The sequence below is a fragment of the Cetorhinus maximus genome, chromosome 17, assembly GCF_964194155.1.
Source record: "Cetorhinus maximus chromosome 17, sCetMax3.hap1.1, whole genome shotgun sequence".
Classification (NCBI taxonomy): Eukaryota; Metazoa; Chordata; class Chondrichthyes; order Lamniformes; family Cetorhinidae; genus Cetorhinus; species Cetorhinus maximus.
The window spans coordinates 71857228-71875893 of NC_135895.1; the positions used below are offsets into that span (position 1 = coordinate 71857228).

The window sequence follows — 18666 nt, forward strand, 5'->3', positions numbered from 1 at the left end:
CTGCCGGTGGGACAGGACATACCCAGGGATGGTGATGGTGGAGTCTGGGACATTATCCGTAAGGTGTGATTCTGTGAATATGACAATGTCAGGCTGTTGCCTGACTGGTCTAGTGTCCTGAGCCCAACCATCTTCAGCTGCTTCATCAATGGCCTTCCTTTCATCATAAGGTCATAAGGTCAGAAGTGGGGATGTTCGCTGATGATTGCACAATGTTCAGCACCATTCAAGACTCCTCAGATACTGAAGCAGCCCATGCCCAAATGCAGCAAGACCTATACAATATCCAGGCTTGGGCTGACAAGTAACATTCACGTCACACAAGTGCCAGGCAATGACCATCTCCAACAAGAGATAATCTAACCATCGCCCCTTGATGTTCAATGGCATTACCATCACTGAATCCCCCACTATCAACATCCTGGGGGTGACCGTTGACCAGAAACTGAACTGGACTAGCCATATAAATACTGTGGCTACAAGAGCAGGTCAGAGGCTAGGAATCCTGTGATCTCCTGACTCCACAAAGCTTGTCCACCATCTACAAGGCACAAGTCAGGAGTATTATGGAATACTCCCCACTTGCTTGGATGACTGCAGCTCCCACAACACTCAAGAAGCTTGACACCATCCAGGACAAAGCAGTCCGCTTGATTGGCATCCCATCCACAAACATTCACTCCCTCCACCACCGAGCAGTGTGCACCATCTACAAGATGCACTGCAGGAACTCAAAGGCTCCTTAGACAGCACTTTCCAAACCCACGGCCATTACCATCCAGAAGGTCAAGGGCAGTAGATAGATGGGAACACCGCCACCTGGAAGTTCCCCTCCAAGTCGCTCACAATCCTGACTTGGAAATATATCGCCGTTCCTTCACTGTCGCTGGGTTAAAATCCTGGAACTCCCTCCCTAACAGCACTGTGGGTGTACCTACACCACATGGACTGCAGTCCATGAAGGTAGCTCACCACCACCTCCATTCTGGAGGCTGATGAGGATGCTGGTTCCTCCAGGGAGTACAGAGAGAGCCAAGCTTCTGGCACCACAAGCAGCCTGTCTGTACAGGAGGGGAGGAAGAGCAATTGTAATAGCGGATTCTACAGTCAGGGGAACAGATAGGCGCTACTGTGGCCGTCAATGTGAATCCAGGATGGTGTGTTGCCTCCCTGGTGCCAGGGTCCAGGATGTCACTGAACGGCTGCAGGGCATCCTGAAGGGGGAGGGTGATATGGCAGAGTTCATGGTACATAAAGATAAAAGCAAAAAACTGCGGATTCTGGAAATCCAAAACAAAAACAAAAATACCTGGAAAAACTCAGCAGGTCTGGCAGCATCTGTGGAGAGGAACACAGTTAACGTTTCGAGTCCGCATGACTCTTCAACAAAACTGTTCTGTTGAAGAGTCATGTGGACTTGAAACGTTAACTTTATTCCTCTCCACAGATGCTGCCAGACCTGCTGAGTTTTTCCAGGTATTTTTGTTTTTGTAGAGGTCATGGTACATGTTGGTACCAATAACATAGGTAGAAAGAGAGATGAGGTCTTGCATCAAGAATTCAGGGAATTAGGCAGTAGACTAAAAAGCAAGACCTCTCGGGTTGTAATCTCTGGATTACTCCCAGGGCCACGTGCTAGTGAGCTCAGAAATAGGAGAATAGTACAGATGAATACGTGGCTTAAGCGTTGGTGCAGGAGGGAGGGTTTTAGATTCCTGGATCACTGGGACCATTTCTGGGGAAGGTGGGACCTGTACAAGTGGGACGGTCGACATCTGAACCAAAGTGGGACTAACATCCTTGCGGGCGGGTTTGCTAGTGCTGTTGGGAGGAGTTTAAACTAATTTGGCAGGGGGAGGGGACACAGAATGTTAGCAGAATAGGGACACATCATAATACAGTAAAACGATCAAGTCAGTGGGAGTACAGCTGCAATAAGCTTCAAGGGAGTAAGGCAAGGCTGGATGGCCTCTACTTTAATGCCAGGAGGACTACAGGTAAAACGGATGAGTTAAGGGTGAGGATTGACATGTGGAATTGTGATATAGTAGTCATCACTGAGATATGGTTGAGGGAGGGGCAGGATTGGCAGCTCAACATTCCGGGATATAGAATCTTCAGGCGAGACAGAGGATGGGGTAAAAGAGGAGGGGGTGTTGCATTATTAGTTAAGGAGTCCGTTACTGCAGTAAGGAGAGATGATATCTTGGAGGGGGCATTAAATGAAGCTTTGTGGTCAGAGCTTAGGAATAAAAAAGAGGCAACCACATTATTAGGTATTTATTATAGACCCCCAGATAGTCAGCAGGAAATTGAGGAGCAAATATGTGCACAATTTGTGGAGGTGTGTAAAAACAAAAACAATAGGGTAATTATTTTAGGTGATTTCAACTTTCCCAACATTAATTGGGATAGACATAGTGTTAAGGGCTTGGATGGAGTGGATTTCTTGAAATGTGTACAGAACTTTTTAGGTCAATATATAGAGGATCCAACAAGGGATGGCTCAGTGCTGGACCTAATTCTGGGGAATGAAGCCGGACAGGTGGCTGAGGTGGTGGTGGTGGGGGAGCATTTTAGTGATAGCGACCACAACATGGTACAGTTTAAGCTTGTTCTGGACAAAGAAATCGACAAGTTGCAAAAAAATGTTTTGGATTGGGGGAGAGTGGACTTTAGTAAAATAAGGCAGGATCTGGCCGAGGTAGACTGTGAACAGTTACTTGTGGGGAAATCTACAGAGGAGCAGTGGGGGGCGTTCAAAAAGGAAATGGGGAGGGTACAGGCTCAACATGTTCCCTCTAGGGTGATAGGAAGGAGTAACCATGGATGGCCAGAGATATTTAGGTTACGATGAGAAGGAAAAGAGAGGCTTTTAGCAGGTACAAGGGAAGCAAATCAGCGGAGGCATTAGCGGAGCACAGAAAGTGCAGGGTGGAGCTTAAGAAAGCAATTAGGAGAGCAAAGAGGGGATATGAGAAAACTCTGGCTGGTAAAAGTCAGGAAAATCCCAAGATATTCTATAAGTATCTCAATGGGAAGATGATAACCAGGGAAAGAGTAGGGCCCATAAAGGACCAAGGGGGCAATCTATGAGTGGAGCCAGAGGACATCGCTAGAGTGTTGAATGAATACTTCATGTCCGTCTTCATCCAAGAGAATGAAGATGAAGGAATCGAACTCGGGGAGAGAGCCTGCGAGGTTCTGAAGCAAATTGATATATGGAGTGACAAGGTATTGGAGGTGTTGGCAGGCTTAAAAGTGGACAAATCTCCAGGTCCGGATGATTTGTGTCCCAGACTGCTGAGGGAGGCAAGGGAGGAGATCTCAGGGGTCTGACCCGAATTTTTAATTTCTCTCTGGCCACGGGGGCGGTGCCAGAGGACTGGAGAACAGCTAATGTGGTTCTGCTATTTAAGAAGGGTTATAGGGATAAGTCAGGGAACTACAGGCCAGTGAATCTCAGGTCAGTGGTAGGGAAACTATTGGAGAAGTTTCTGAAGGAGAGTATCTATCTCCACTTGGAGAGGCAAGGTTTGATCAGGGATAGTCAGCATGGCTTTGTCAGAGGGAGGTCATGCCTAACAAATTTGATTGAATTTTTTTGAGGTGGTGACCAGGTGTGTAGATGAGGGCAGTGCTGTTGATGTAGTTTATATGGATTTCAGCAAAGCCTTTGACAAGGTCCCACATGGGAAACTTATAAAGAAGGCAAATGCACATGGGATACAGGGTAATTTGATAAGCTGGATTCAAAATTGGCTTAGTTGTAGGAGGCAGAGGGTGCTGACAGAAGGATGCTTTAGTGACTGGAAGCCTGTGTCCAGTGGTGTACCACAGGGATCTGTGCTGGGTCCTCTATTATTAGTCATTTATATAAACGACATAGATGACTATGTGGGGGGTAGGATTAGTACGTTTGCGGATGACACAAAGATTGGCCAGGTGGTTAACAGTGAGGTTGAGTGTCTTGGGTTTCAGGAAGATATAGACGGGATGGTCAAATTGGCAGATAAGTGGCAGATGGAATTTAACCCTGAAAAGTGTGAGGTGATACACTTTGGAAGGAGTAATTTGACAAGGAAGTATTCAATGAATGGCATGGCACTAGGATGTTCTGAGGAACAAAGGGACCTTGGTATGTGTGTCCATAGAACTCTGAAGGCGGAGGGGGATGTTAATGGGGTGGAGAAAAAGGCATATGGGACACTTGCCTTTATCAATCGAGGCATAGATTACAAAAGTAGGGGGGTCATGTTGGAGTTGTATAGAACCTTGGTGAGGCCACAGCTGGAGTACTGTGTGCAGTTCTGGTCGCCACATTATAGGAAGGATGTGATTGCACTGGAGGGGGTGTAGAGGAGATTCATCAGGATGTTGCCTGGGATGAAACATTTAAATTATGAAGATAGACTTGGGTTGTTTTCGTTGGAGCAGAGAAGACTGAGGGGTGACCTGATCGAGGTGTACAAGATTATGAGGGGCATGGACAGGGTGGATAGGGAGCAGCTGTTCCCCTAAGTTGAAGGCTCAGTCACGAGGGGACATAAGTTCCAGGTGAGGGGCAGGAGGCTTAGTGGGGGATGTGAGGAAAAACTTTTTTACCCAGAGGGTGGTGATGGTCTGGAATGCACTGCTTGGGAGGGGGTGGAGGCGGGTTGCCTCACTTCCTTTAAAAAGTACCTGGATGAGCACTTAGCACATCATAACATTCAAGGCTATGGGCCAAGTGCTGATAAATGGAATTAGGTAGGTAGGTCAGGTATTTCTCATTTGTCGGAGCAGACTCGATGGGCCGAAGGGCCTCTTCTGCACTGTGATTCTGTGAATTATGGATGGGCAACAAATGCTGGCCTATATATAAAGTATTGCACTAAATTGAATTCCTACCCCTAGAGCTTTACAGTCCTGTCAACTGTTAAGTTTAGTGGTTGGCACAAAAGCTTAATGGTGCTACAAAATCTTTTAGAATGCCCATGGACTAAGAAGTCCCTTTTACTGTTCTTAGGCAGGTGCGGTGGTACTTTTAGACTTTTAATATATCTGTTAGTTGATGTTGATAACATTTTTCCCTTACAATTATATCTTAAGTGAATAAAAAAAAGCTGTCCCAGATTTGGCACAAGCCCCCAGATGTCAGTAAGGAGGAGTTTGCAGGGTCGACCAGGCTCGGTTTGTCGATGGCATTTCTGGTGTCGAGGTTGATGCTGGGTGGACCTTCCTGCTTTATTCTTATTAGGGCCCCTTCAAGGTGATATAATCTTTGCTAAGATCCCATCATAGAGTCATACATCCACTAGGACACAGATGGAGCTGATTTTGCCCATGCTGGTAGAGCATGAGCAGAACAATCCACTCAGTCCCATCCCCCTCACTCTATCCCCGTACCCTGGAAGTTTATTTCTCTCATGTCCCCATCCAGTTTCCTGTTGAAATTATTCATCGTCTCTGCTTCCACCCCCCTCGTGGGCAGCGAGTTCTAGGTCATCACCACTCGCTGTGTAAACAAGTTCTTCCTCACATTCCCCCTGTATCTCTTGTTCAAAACCTTAAATCTGTGTCCCCCAGTCCTTGTACCATCAGCCAATGGGAAAAGCTTTTGTTTGTCTACCTTATCTAAACCTGTCCTAATCTCGTACCCCTCTATCAAATCTCCTCTCAATCTCCTTTGCTCCAAAGAGAACAATCCCAGCTTCTCCAACCTAACCTTGTAATTAAAATCCCTCATCCCTGGAACCATTCCAGTAAATCTCCTCCGCACCCTCTCAAGGACCTTCACATCCTTCCTAAATATTTTAGTTGGGGCCTAACCAGAGCTTTATAAAGGTTCAGCATATCTCCCCTACTTTGGTACCCAATACCTCTGTTTATGAAGCCCAATCCCATCTGCTTTACTAAACCCACTCTCGATATGTCCTGTTACCTTTAAAGATCGATGTACATGAACGCCCAAGTGTCTCTGTCCCACACACTCTTTACAATTGTGCCATTTATTCTTTATTGCCTCTCCCTATCCCTTCTACCAAAGGGCATTACCTCACTCTTCTCTCTATTAAATCCCTTCTGCCGCTTGTCTCTCCATTCTGCTTTTCATGTGGCACTTTGTCAAACACTTTCTTAAAGTCCATATAAACAACATCCACCACATCATGGGGGAGATGGTGGTTTAGTGGTCATGTCACGGGGCTAGTAATCCAGAGACCCAGGCTAATTCTCTGGGGATTTGGGTTCAAATCCCACCAAGGCAGCTGGTGGAATTTAAATTCAATTAATAAATTCCTTAATGTAAAGCTTGTCTCAGTAATGTTGTCCATGAAACTACCATCGATTGTTGTTAAAAACCCATCTGGTTCATGAATGTCCTTTAGGAAAGGAAATCTGCTGTCCTTACCTGGTCTGGCCTACATGTGACTCCAGACCCATAGCAATGTGGTTGACTCTTGACTGCCTTCTGAAATTACTGGTCAAGCCATTCAATTTGAGGGTAATTTGGGATGGATGACAAATGCTGGCCTTGTCAGCGATGCCCACATCTCATGAAAGAACAAAATAAATTTCCCTTCATCAACCTTCTCTGTTACTTCATCAAAATGAATTAGTCAAACCTTTAACGAATCCATCCTGACTCTCCTTAATCAGCTCAAACCTCTCCAAGTGCAGTAAATATTTTCCCCCTGATTATTGTTTCTAAAACTTTCCCAGCACTGATGTTAGACCAGATGGCTGTAGTTGCTAGGACTGTCCTTACACCCTTTCTTAAATCAGGGTGTCACATTCCACTCTCCAACCCTCTGTGCCTCCCCTGTATCTCGGGAAGACTGGAAAATTATAACAAACCCTCCCACTATCGCCACTCCCACTTCCTTTAACAACCTGGGATGTAAACCATCTGGACCAGGTGACCTATCTGCCCTCAGCATATCCAGCCTTTCCAGTACACCCTGCCTCAATGTTCACCCCATCCATTCCCTCTACCATCTCCACTTCTACTGATTCTGTGTCAGATTCCTCTTCCTTAGTAAACACCGATACAAAGAACTCATTAATTATTCTATCCTAGCCCTGCACCTCTTAGCATACCTCACCTTCTCTGTCCTTCATCAGACCCAGTCCACCTCTTACTACCCACTTACTATTTACATGCTGGTAGAAGATTTTTGGATTCCCTTTTATGTTGACTGCCATTCTATTCTCAAACTCTGTCTCTTTTCCAGGCTTATTTCCTCTTCACTTCCCCTGTCTACCTATTGTATTTGACCTGGTCTTCACTTGAAGAATTCCCCTGACATGTATATCACACACTCCTTTTTTTGTTTCATCATGTTCTCTCTATGATGCCACCACCAAACACATCTTCCCTTCACCCCCCCGACGGCATTCCGTAGGGATCGTTCCCTCCGGGACACCCTGGTCCACTCCTCCATCACCCCCTACTCCTCAACCCCCACCTATGGCACCTCCCCATGCCCACGCAGAAGATGCAACACCTGCCCCTTCACTTCCTCTCTCCTCACCGTCCAAGGGCCCAAACACTCCTTTCAAGTGAAGCAGCATTTCATTTGCATTTCCCCTAACTTAATCTACTGCATTCATTGCTACCAATGTGGTCTACTCTACATTGGAGAGACCAAACGCAAACTGGGCGACCGCTTTGCAGAACACCTGCGGTCTGTCCGCAAGAAAGACCCAAACCTCCCTGTCGCTTGCCATTTTAACACTCCACCCTGCTCTCTTGCCCACATGTCTGTCCTTGGCTTGCTGCATTGTTCCAGTGAAGCCCAATGCAAACTGGAGGAACAGCACCTCATCTTCCGACTAGGCACTTTACAGCCTTTTGGGCTGAATATTGAATTCAACAACTTTAGATCTTAAACTCCCTCCCCCATCCCCACCCCTTTTTCGTTTCTTCCCCCTTCCTTTTATTTTTTCCAATAATTTATATAGATTTTTCTTTTCCCACCTATTTCCATTATTTTTAAACCTATAACTGTAATACCCTGTCAGTCTTTCCACCCCACCCCCACTAGAGCTGTACCTTGAGTGTCCTGCCATCCATTCTTAATTAGCACATTTTCTTAGATAATATCACCACCTTCAACACCTCTTTGTTCCTTTTGTCTGTGACATCTTTTGATTATCTGCTCCTATCACTGCTTGCTTGTCCCTACAACCACCCGCACGCCCCAACTTCTCTCCCCTCCCCCCCACCTTAAACCAGCTTATATTTCACCCCTCTCCTAACTTTACTCAGTTCTGCTGAAGGGTCATGAGGACTCAAAACGTCAACTCTTTTCTTCTCCCCTGATGCTGCCAGACCTGCTGAGTTTTTCCAGGTAATTCTGTTTTTACTTTAGTTTGTTGCTTGCTCTTCTCCATTGCTAATCTAAACCTGATGACACAAGCAGTACCCTATATATATCTTTTTCTAAGGTCTCCATCAATTACATACAGACTTCATAAGGGCCCAGCTGTACCCTGTATTATCTATAAGGTCCCATCAGTGCTGTAACTCCCTCTATAATGTTATGAGGAGGGGAGAGAGGCAAAACTGAACTCCTTTATTTTCTCACTGTCAGAGGTGTTTTAATTTTTGAAATAAACTGTGGCGTGTTTCCACAAACCCTTTGTTTGTGAGGTCAGTTTTTAAAGTGACTTGCAGCCAACTCTCATTCGGGTTAAATCAGGAGTTTAGTTTATTCACACATTCAAACCTGGGGGATGGTCACAAATTCATACACACACAAGCACCCAATAAGAAGATAGGAAAGAGGAGTTTTTACAGCTATGAATAACTTAAAAGAGAAAGTACCACAGACATGGAGATCAGTTTGTGTAATTGCCAGAGTGCAGAAAGTCAGAGTCCCACTCCTCTCTCTCTCCCTCCCTCCCTCTTGCACGCTCTCTCCTTCTCTCTCCCAGCCCCCTCCCTCCCCCTCTTTTTTTCTTTCTCTCTCCCAGCCCCCTCCCTGCCCCTCTCTCTCTCTCTCCCAGCTCTCTCTCTCTCTCTCTCTCTCTCTCCCTCTCCCTCCCTCTCTCTCTCTTTCTTTCCTTCTTTCTCTCCCCTCACAGCCTCCCCCCACTCCATCACCCCCAGGTCAATACTCTCAGTCAGAGACGTGGGCACTCAGTCTTCCTAATTCCTGTATCTCTCTCTCTCTCTCTCTCCCCAGGTCGTATTGACTATGCCCCCATATGCAATGGCCATGGAAACTTCAGCATGGAGACATGTGACTGCAGCTGTGAGCTTGGCTGGACAGGCAAGGGCTGCATGGTGCAATGCTGCCCATCCAACTGCAGCGGGAATGGGAGGTGTGTCGATGGGCAGTGCCTCTGTGACCGACGGTATGCAGGACAGGACTGCAGTGAGCTGAGATGCCCCAGGGACTGCAGTGGGCATGGCCTGTGTGTGGATGCAGTGTGTGTCTGTGAGGAACCCTACAAGGGTGAGGACTGTGGGCAGCTGAAGTGTCCCAGAGATTGCTCAGGACATGGGCAGTGCGTTAACAATAGCTGCCTGTGTGACGAGGCCTACACTGGAGAGGACTGTAACCAGCTGAGGTGTTTGAATGATTGCAGCAACAAGGGGCTGTGTAACCATGGAGTTTGCTCCTGTCAGGATGGCTACACAGGGCAGGATTGTGGCAAAGGTAAGACTCCTTACATTGACAGCCCAGTGTGTTGTGATGGCAGTGTGGGGTGACTGCAAAGGGTGGGGTTAGGAGGGGGTGAGGGAGGAGTCAGGTGTTTGGGGGTTTGGGGAGGGTTTCGTGGTGTGGACGAGTGGTCTGGCGTGTTTTGGGCCTTAAGTGAGGGATTTGGGGTGTTTCAGGGTGTGGGTGAAGGGTTGGGGGGGTGGTTGGTGGTAGGTGTGATGTTTGGGGGACTTTGGGGTGTAGGTGAGGAGTTTGAGGCAGACAGAGACCCTGAGAGTGGGGAGCAGGAGGTTGGGGAGGTCAATGTGGATGGGGGGGATTCTCAGGAAGGTGGGGAACATGAACATTCACCTGGGCATCCTGGAAAGAAAAGGGTTCGGGTTGGTAGGTGACAGTGGGTGGTGGGTAGGTGAGGTGTTTGGGGAGTTTTGGGGGGTAGGTGAGGGGTTTGGGGGGTTTTGGGGAGTAGGTGAAGGATTTGGGTGTTTCAAAGGGTAGGTGATAATTTTGGGGGAGTTTCAGTTGGTGTGTGAGGTTTTTGGGTGAGTTTTGGGGTGTGGGTGAGGGGCTTGGTGATAGGTGAGTGATTTGGGGGTTTTGGGGGTTGGTGAGGCATTTTGAGGGCTGGGTGTGGAGTTTGGGATTGTTTTGGGGGGGTAAGTGGGAGGTTCGGGAGGGCCATGGGGGATAGGTGAGCTGTTTGGGGGGGTTTGGGGTGTGCATGAGTGGTTTTGGTGGCTTTGTGGCAGGTGAGGGGTTTTGGGGGGGTAGGTGAGGGGTTTTGGGGGGTAGGTGAGGGGCTTGCGGGGTAGATGACGGGTTTTGGGGAATGGGTTAGGAGTTTGGGGGATTAGTTGAGGGGTTTGTGGGGGCTTCAGGGTGTGGGTGAGGGGTTTTGGGGGCTTTGTGGGTAGTTGAGTGATTTGGGGTCTCGGGGAGGTAGGTGAGGGTTTTGGAGGATTTGGGGGTGCGGGTGAGGGGTTTGGGGCCGGTGTGGGGTTTGGGGGGGTGGTTTGGGGGTTAGGAGATAAGTTTGGGAGGGTTTGGGGGGCAGGTGAGCTGTTTTTTGGGGTTTTGGGGTGTGGGTGAGTGGTTTGGGGTGACTTCGGGATAGGTGAGGGGCTTGGGTAGTTGTGGGGGGGAGGTGAGGGATTTTCGGGTATGGGTTAGGAGTTTTCGGGAGTAGTTGAGGGTTTTGGAGTGGTTTTGGGGTGTAGGTGAGGGGTTTGGGAGCATTGGGTGCAGATGAGGGCTTTGTGGAGTTGGTGAGGGTTTTGGTGGGTGGGTGAGTGTTCTGGGGGCAGTTGAGGGGTTTGGAGTGGTTTTGGGGTGTGGGTGAGGGGCTTCCGTGGTTTTGGTGGGCAGGTGAGTGGTTTGGGGTGCCTTTGGGTATAGGTGAGGTGTTTGGGAGTTTTGGGGTGTGGGTGAGAGGTTTGAGGGCATTTCAGGGGTAGGTGAGGGGCTCAGGGAGGGGACTTTGGGATGGGTCAGGAGTTTGGAGGGATTTTGGTGTGCAGCTGAGGGGTTTGGGGGTAGATGAGAGGTTTGGGGGTAGATGAGAGGTTTGGGGGTAGATGAGGGGTTTGGGGTAGATGAGGAGCTTGGGGGGTTTTGGTGATAGGTGAGGGGTTTGTGGAGGCTTCAGGGTGTAGATGAGGGGTTTGGGGGAGGGGGTCTGGGTTGTAGATGAGGGTTTGGGGGAGGGGGTTTGGGTGTGGATGAGGGGTTTGGGAGGGCTTTTGGGGTTTTCAAGGTAGGTTAGGGGTTTGGGAGATTTTGGGGTGTGGGTGAGGGGTTTGGGGTGTGGGTGAGTAGTTTGGCGGAGGTATGGAGAATGGATGAGGGTTTTTACGATGTTTTAGGGTGTGGGTGAGGGGTTTTGGGGTGTTTTGGTATGTGGGTGAGGAGGCTTTGGATGTGCGTGAGGAGTTTGGGGGTGTTTCGGGTTATGGATGAGGGGTTTGGGGGAGTTTCAGGGGTATATAAGGGTTTTGGGGGTTGGGGTGTTTCGGGGTGTGGGTGAGGGATTTGGTAGTGTTAGTGAGGGGCTTTGGGGTGTGGGTGAGGGGTTTTGTGGTGTGGGTGAGAGGCTTTGGGGTGTGGGTGAGGGGTTTTGGGGTGTTGGTGAAGGGCTTTGTGTTGTGGGTGAGGGGCTTTTGGGTGTTTTGGGCTGTGGGTGAGGGGCTTTGGGACGTTTCAGGGTGTGGGTGAGGGGTTTGGAGTATTTTTGGGGTGAGGGGCTTTGGGGTGTTTTGGGGTGTGGCTGAGGGGTATGGGGGATTCTTGGGTGTGGGCTGAGGGATTTTGGGGCGTTTTGGGGCTGTGGGTGAGGGGCTTTGGGCGTTTTTGGGGTGTGGATGAGGGGCTTTGGGTGTTTTGGCGTGTGGGTGAGGGGCTTTGTGGTGTGGGTGAGGGGCTTTTGGATGTTTTGGGCTGTGGGTGAGGGGCTTTGGGACGTTTCAGGGTGTGGGTGAGGGGTTTGGTTGGTTTTGGGGTGAGGGGCTTTGGGGTGTTTGGGGTGTGGCTGAGGGGTATGGGGGATCTTGGGTTGTGGCTGAGGGGTTTTGGGGCATTTTGGGGTGTGGGTGAGGGGCTTTGGGCATTTTGGGGTGTGGGTGAGGAGCTTTGGGTGTTTTGGCGTGTGGGTGAGGGGCTTTGTGGTGTGGGTGAGGGGTTTTGGGTGTTTTGGTGTGTGGGTGAGGGGTTTTGGGGGCCGTTTGGGAGGACTTCAGGGTGTGGGTGAGGTTTTTGGAGTGGTTTTGGGTGTGGGTGAGGGGTTTTGGGGAGGTTTCATGGTGTGGATCTGGGCATTTTGGGTGTTTTGGGTATGGATGTAAGGTTTGGTGTGTTCCTGTGTGTGGGTGAGGGGTTTTGGGGTGTTGGTGAGGGGTTTGGGGGCATCTCGGTTTGTGGGTGGGTGAGGGGTTTTGGGGTGTGGATGTGGGGTTTGGGGGGGTGGTTTGGGGGCGTCTTGGTGTTTGGGTGAGGCATTTTTGGGTTTTTTGATTTGTGGGTGAGAGCTTTGGGGGGGCTTTGGGCTGTAGGTGAGGGGTTTGGGGTATTTTGGTGTGTGGGTGAGGGGTTTTGGGGTGTTTTGATTTGTGGGTGGGGGACCTTGGGGTGTGGGCGAGCAGTTTTGGGGTGTTTCGGGGTGTGGGTGAGGGTCTTGGGAGATTTTGGGATGTGGGTGAGGGGTTTGGGGTGTTTCAGGTTTTTGGGGTGTTTTGGGGTGTGGATGAGGAGTTTTGTGGTGTTTCAGGTTTTTGGGGTATATCAGCGTGTGGGTGAGGGGTTTGGGCGGTTTTGGGGAGTGGGTGAGGGGCTTTGGGGTGTTTTGGCGTGAGGGGTTTGGGAGGTTTTGGGGTGTGGATGAGGGGTTTTGGGGTGTTTCGGGGTGAGCGGTTTGGGGGGTTTTGGGGAATGGGTGAGGGGTTTTGGGTGTTTTGGGGTGAGGGGTTTGGGAGGTTTTGGGGTGTGGGTGAGGGGCTTTGAGGGAGTTTGGGGTTTAGGTGAAAGGTTTTGGGGGGGTTTGGCATGTGGGTGAGGGGTTTTGAGGTATGGGTGAGGGGTTTTGGGGTGTTTCAGGGTGAGTGGTTTGGGAGGTTTTGGGGTGTGGGTGAGGGGCTCTGAGGGAGTTTGGGGTTTGAGTGAAAGGTTTTGGGTGGTTTTGGCATGTGGGTGAGGGGTTTTGGGGTATGGGTGAGGGGTTTTGGGGTGTTTCCATGTTTGGGGGCATTTGGGGTGTGGGTGAGGGGTTTTGGGGTATGGGTGAGGGGTTTTGGGGTGTTTCGGTGTTTGGGGTGTTTGGGGTGCGGGTGAGGTGTTTTGGGGTGTGGGTGAGGGGTTTTGGGGTGTTTCGGTGTTTGGGGGGTTTTAGGGAGTGGGTGAGGAGTTTGGAGTGCTTCTGGGTTTGGGTGAGTGATTTTGGGATGTCCTAGGGTGAGGGGTTTGTGGGGTTTTATGGTTTGGGGTGTTTCGGGGTGTGGGTGAGGGGTTTGAGGTGTGGGTGAGGGATTTGGGGTGTTTTCATGCATGGGTGAGGGGTTTTGGGGTGTTTTGGGCTGTGGCTGAGGGGTTTTGAGGTGTTTTGGGTGTGGGTGAGGTATTTGGGGGGGTTTTGGGGTGTGGATGAGTTTTGTTTTGTGGGTGAGGGGTTTGGGTTGATTTGGGGTGTGGGTGAGGGGTTTGGGTTGATTTTGGGGTGTGGGTAAGGGTTTTGGGGAATTTTGGGGAAGGTAAGCACTGTGAGCCTCTGATCTTTGCTCCTCTGCAGTTGATTAACTATCGATTGGAAAAGTCACTATTTGCCATGGAGAACTTGCTATAGCCAGTGCCTCCTGTTCGAGGTTTCAACTTTTTTATAAATTCATTCATGGGATGCGGGGGTCACTAGCTAAACCTGCATTTATTACCCATCCATAGTTGTCCTTGAGAAGGTGGTGCTGAGCTACCTTCTTGAACCGCTGCAGTCCATGTGGTGTAGGTACACCCACAGTGCTGCTGGGGAGGGAGTTCCAGGATTTTGACCCAGCGACAGTGAAGGAATGGTAATATATTTCCAATTAGGATGGTGAGTGACTTGGAGGGGAACTTCGAGGTGGTGGTGTTCCCATGTCTCTGCTGCCCTTGTCCTTTTCGTTGGTAGTGGTCGTGGGTTTGGAATGTGCTGTCAAATGAGCCTTGGTGAGTTCCTGTAGTGCATCTTGTAGATGGTACACACTGTTGCAACTGTGCGTCGGTGGTGGAGGGAGTGGTTATTTGTGGATGTGGTGCCAATCAAGTGGGGGCTGCTTTGTCCTGGACGGTGTTGAGCTTCTTGAGTGTTTTGGGAGCTGCACTCATCCAGGCAAGTGGGGAGTATTTCATCACACTCCTGACTTGTGTCTTGTAGATGGTGGACAGGCTTTGGGGAATCAGGAGGTGAGTTACTCGCCGCAGGATTCCTAGCCTCTGACCTGCTCTTGTAGCCACAGTATTTATATGGCTAGTCCAGTTCTGTTTCTACTCAATGGTAACCCCCCAGGATGTTAATAGTGGGGGATTCAGTGATGGTAATGCCATTGAATGTCACGGGGTGATGGTTAGGTTCTCTCTTGTTGGAGATGGTCATTGCCTGGCACTTGTGCGGTGAGAATGTTACTTGTCACTTGTCAGCCCAAGCCTGGATATTGTCCAGGTCTTGCTGCATTTGGACATGGACTGCTTCACTCTCTGAGGAGTCGCGAATGGTGCTGAACATTGTGCAATCATCAGCAAACATCTCCATTTCTGACTTTATGATGGAAAGAAGGTCATTGATGAAGCAGCTGAAGATGGTTGGGCCGAGGGCACTACCCTGAGGAACTCCTGCAGTGATATCCTGGAACTGAGATGACTGACTCCCAACAACCACAGCCATCTTCCTTTGTGCTAGGTATGACCCAAACCAGAGTTTTCCCCCGATTCCCATTGACTCCAGTATTGCTAGGTCTCCTTGATGCCACAGTCGGTCAAATGCTGCCTTGATGTCAAGAGCAGTCACTATCACCTCACCTCGGGAATTCAGCTCTTTTGCCCATGTTTGAACCAAGGCTGTAATGAGGTCAGGAGCGGAGTGGCTCTGGCGGAACCCAAACTGAGCGTCAGTGAGCAGGTTCTTGCTAAGTAAATACTGCTTGATAGCACTGTTGATGACCCCTTCAATCAATTTACTGATGATGGAGAGGATTTGGCAGTAATTAGCCGGGTTGAATTTGTCCTGCTTTTTGTGGATAGGACATACCTGGGCAATATTCCACATAGCTGGGTAGATGCCAGTGTTGTAGCCGTACTGGAACAGCTTGGCTAGGGGCGTGGCAAGTTCGGTAGGAGTGACCACTGCAGAGGCCTTGTGGAGACAAAGTCTTATCTTCACATTGACACCCTTCACATCCTACATTGTGTTGTGTGGCACTACCACAGTGATAAATGGGATAGATTTTGAACAGATCTAGCAACTCAAAACTGAGCATCCATGAGGCACTGTGGGCCATCAACAGCAGCAGCAGAGTTGTACTGGAACACAATCTGTAACCTCATTGCTAGGCATATTCCCAACTCTACCATTACCATCAAGCCAGGGGATAAACCCTGGTTCAATGAAGAGTGCAGGAGGGCATGCCAGGAGCAGCACCAGGCATACCTAAAAATGAGCTGTCAACCTGATGAAGCTATAACACAGGACTACATGCGTGCCAAACAGCATAAGCGACAAGTGATAGACAGAGCTAAGATCTGAGCTCTGCAGTCCTGCCACAACAAGTCATGAATAGTGGTGAACAATTAAACAATCACTGGATGAGGAGGCTCCACAAATATCCCCATCCTTGATGGAGGAGCCCAGTACAGCAGTGCAAAAGATAAGGCTGAAGTATTTGCAATAATCTTCATCCAGAAGTGCTGAATAGATGATCCATCTCGGCCTCCTCCGGAGGTCCCCAGCATCACAGATGCCAGTTTTCAGCTAATTCGATTCACTCCATGTGATAACTAGAAAGGGCTGAAGACACAGGGCACTGCAAAGGCTATGGGCCCTGACAATATTCCGGCAATAGTACTGAAGACTTGTGCTCCAGAACTTGCTGTACCCCTAGCCAAGCTGCTCCTGTACAGCTACAATATTGGCATCTATGAAAATTGCCCAGGTATGTCCTGTACACAAAAAGCAGGACATACCTGGCCAATTACCGCCCCATCAATCTACTCTCGATCATCAGTAAAGCAATGGAAGGGGCCATTAACAGTGCTATCAAGCGGAACTTGCTTAGCAATAACCTGCTTACTGACACCCAGTTTGGGTTCTGCCAGGAAACTCACCTCCTGATGGGAGGTGAGAGTGACTGCCCTTGACATCAAGGCAGCATTTGACCGAGTGTGGCTCAAGGAGCCCTAGCAAAACTGGAGTCAAGGGGAATCGGGGGAATATTCTCCGCTGGTTGGATTTATACCCAGCACAAAGGTAGATGGTTGTTGGAGGTCAATCATCTCAGCTCCAAGGACATCACTGCAGGAGTTCCTCAGGGTAATGTCCTTGGCCCAACCATCTTCAGCTGCTTCATCAATGACCTTCATTCCATCATGAGGTCAGAAGTGGGTGCTCGCTGATGATTGCACAATGTTCAGCGTCATTCGCGACTCCTCAGAGAGTGAAACAGTCCATGTTCAAATGCAGCAAGACCTGGACAATATCCAGGCTTGGGCCTGACAAGTGGCAAGTACGTTCTGAGCCACACAAGTGCCAGGCAATGACCATCTCCAACAAGACAGAATCCAATTATCGGCCCTTGATGTTCAATGGCATTACCATCACTGAATCCCCCACTTTCAACATCCTGGGGGTTACCATTGACCAGAAGCTGAACTGGACTAGCCATATAAATACTACGGCTACAAGAGCAGGTCTTGTGATGAGTAACTCACCTCCTGACTCCCCAAAGCCTGTCCACCATCTACAAGGCACAAGTCAGGAGTGTGATGGAATACTCCCCACTTGCCTGGATGAGTGCAGCTCCAACAACACTCAAGAAGTTCGACTCCATCCAGGACAAAACAGCCTGCTTGACTGGCACCCTATCCACAAACATTCACTCTCTCCGCCACCGACACACAGTAACAGCAGCAGATGCACTGCAGGAATTCACCAAGGCTCCTTCGACAGCACCTTCCAAACCCATGACCACTAACATCAAGAAGGACAAGGGCAGCAGACACATGGGAACACCACCACCTGGAAGTTCCCCTCCAAGTCACTCACCATCCTGACTTGGAAATATATCGCCGTTCCTTCACTGGCGCTGGATCAAAATCCTGGAACTCCCTCCCTAAAACCATGGTGGATGTACCTACACCAAATGGACGGCAGCGGATCAAGAAGGCAGCTCACCACCACCTTCTCAAGGGCAATTAGAGATAGGAAATAAATGCCCACATCCGATAAAACTTAAAAAAATACGTAGATATCACCCTGTAACAGAGATACGTGGGTGGAATACATGGATATGCTCTCACTGGTGGTGAGCTTGGAGGTGGGAAGGGAATTTAATTTGTTGGGATTGTGGGGTACCAATATCCCCCTTCTCCAGAATTAATTTCTAGACGTGAAGGCCAATGGTTGACCTTCCTGCCCCATTGCCAATTCAGGCCTCCCAGTGGCCAATTCACGATCACTTAAAGGCCTCATCCCCAGCTGCTGGGCCGGTGAATCTGTGCGGTCTGCACGCCGCATCCGAGGGGGATTCCCTTGACCAAAGGCACTCACTGCCTGATCGAGGGGCCACTGAAAGCCACCTTCCTGCTTTGCTGCCTGCCCATCTCTCTCCATGACCCCCACCCCTGTCCCTGCTCCCACCCCACCCCCCTCCGCTCCTCTCCCACATTACTTACTTGTGGCCCGGGTCGCTCTGTGATTCTGGGACTCTGGTGCCCGTACTTCCAGCCACAGCCACAGCCACAGCCTCCCCAGCAATGCTGCTGAGCACGAGAGCTGGCGGCCTTCAGGCGAGATTTCTGCCTCGGGGGGTCTTTATTCTAGGGGAAGACCCACTGCTGGCCTCGCCACTGCCTGATTAGGAGCATATGAAAGAGGAGCATAAATCGGCCATTCGGCCCCTTGAGCCTGCTTTGCCATTCATTATGATCCTTGCTGATCTGTTTATATTTCAAATTCCACATTCCCATCTATCCTTGATAACCTTAGATCCTTGTTAGGCAAAGGAATCAATTGAGCTCTGCCTTAAAAATATTCAATGACCCCGCCTCGAATACTATGTGCAGTTTTAGTCTCCTCATTTATGGAAGGATATAAATGCATTGGAGGCAGTTTGAGGGGGTTTATTAGATTGATACCTGGAATGAACGGGTTGTCTTATGAGGAAAGGTTGGACAGACTGGGCTTGTTTCCACTGGAGTTTAGAAGAGTGAGGGGTGATTTGATTGAAGTATACAAGACCCTGAACGGCCTTGACAAGGTGGACGTGGAAAGGATGTTTCCTCTTGT

General features: G+C 49.5%; 1 protein-coding gene across 1 annotated transcript in view; it reads left to right on the forward strand.

The window, feature by feature from the left end:
* The window catches only part of tnr (tenascin R (restrictin, janusin)), a 484923-nt gene that overhangs the window by 25922 nt on the left and 440335 nt on the right, over positions 1–18666 (forward strand). Inside the window, exon 2 of the mRNA XM_078561777.1 lies at positions 9171–9647. Coding sequence (XP_078417903.1) covers positions 9171–9647 — 477 coding nt within the window. The remainder of the gene's footprint in view (positions 1–9170; positions 9648–18666) is intronic.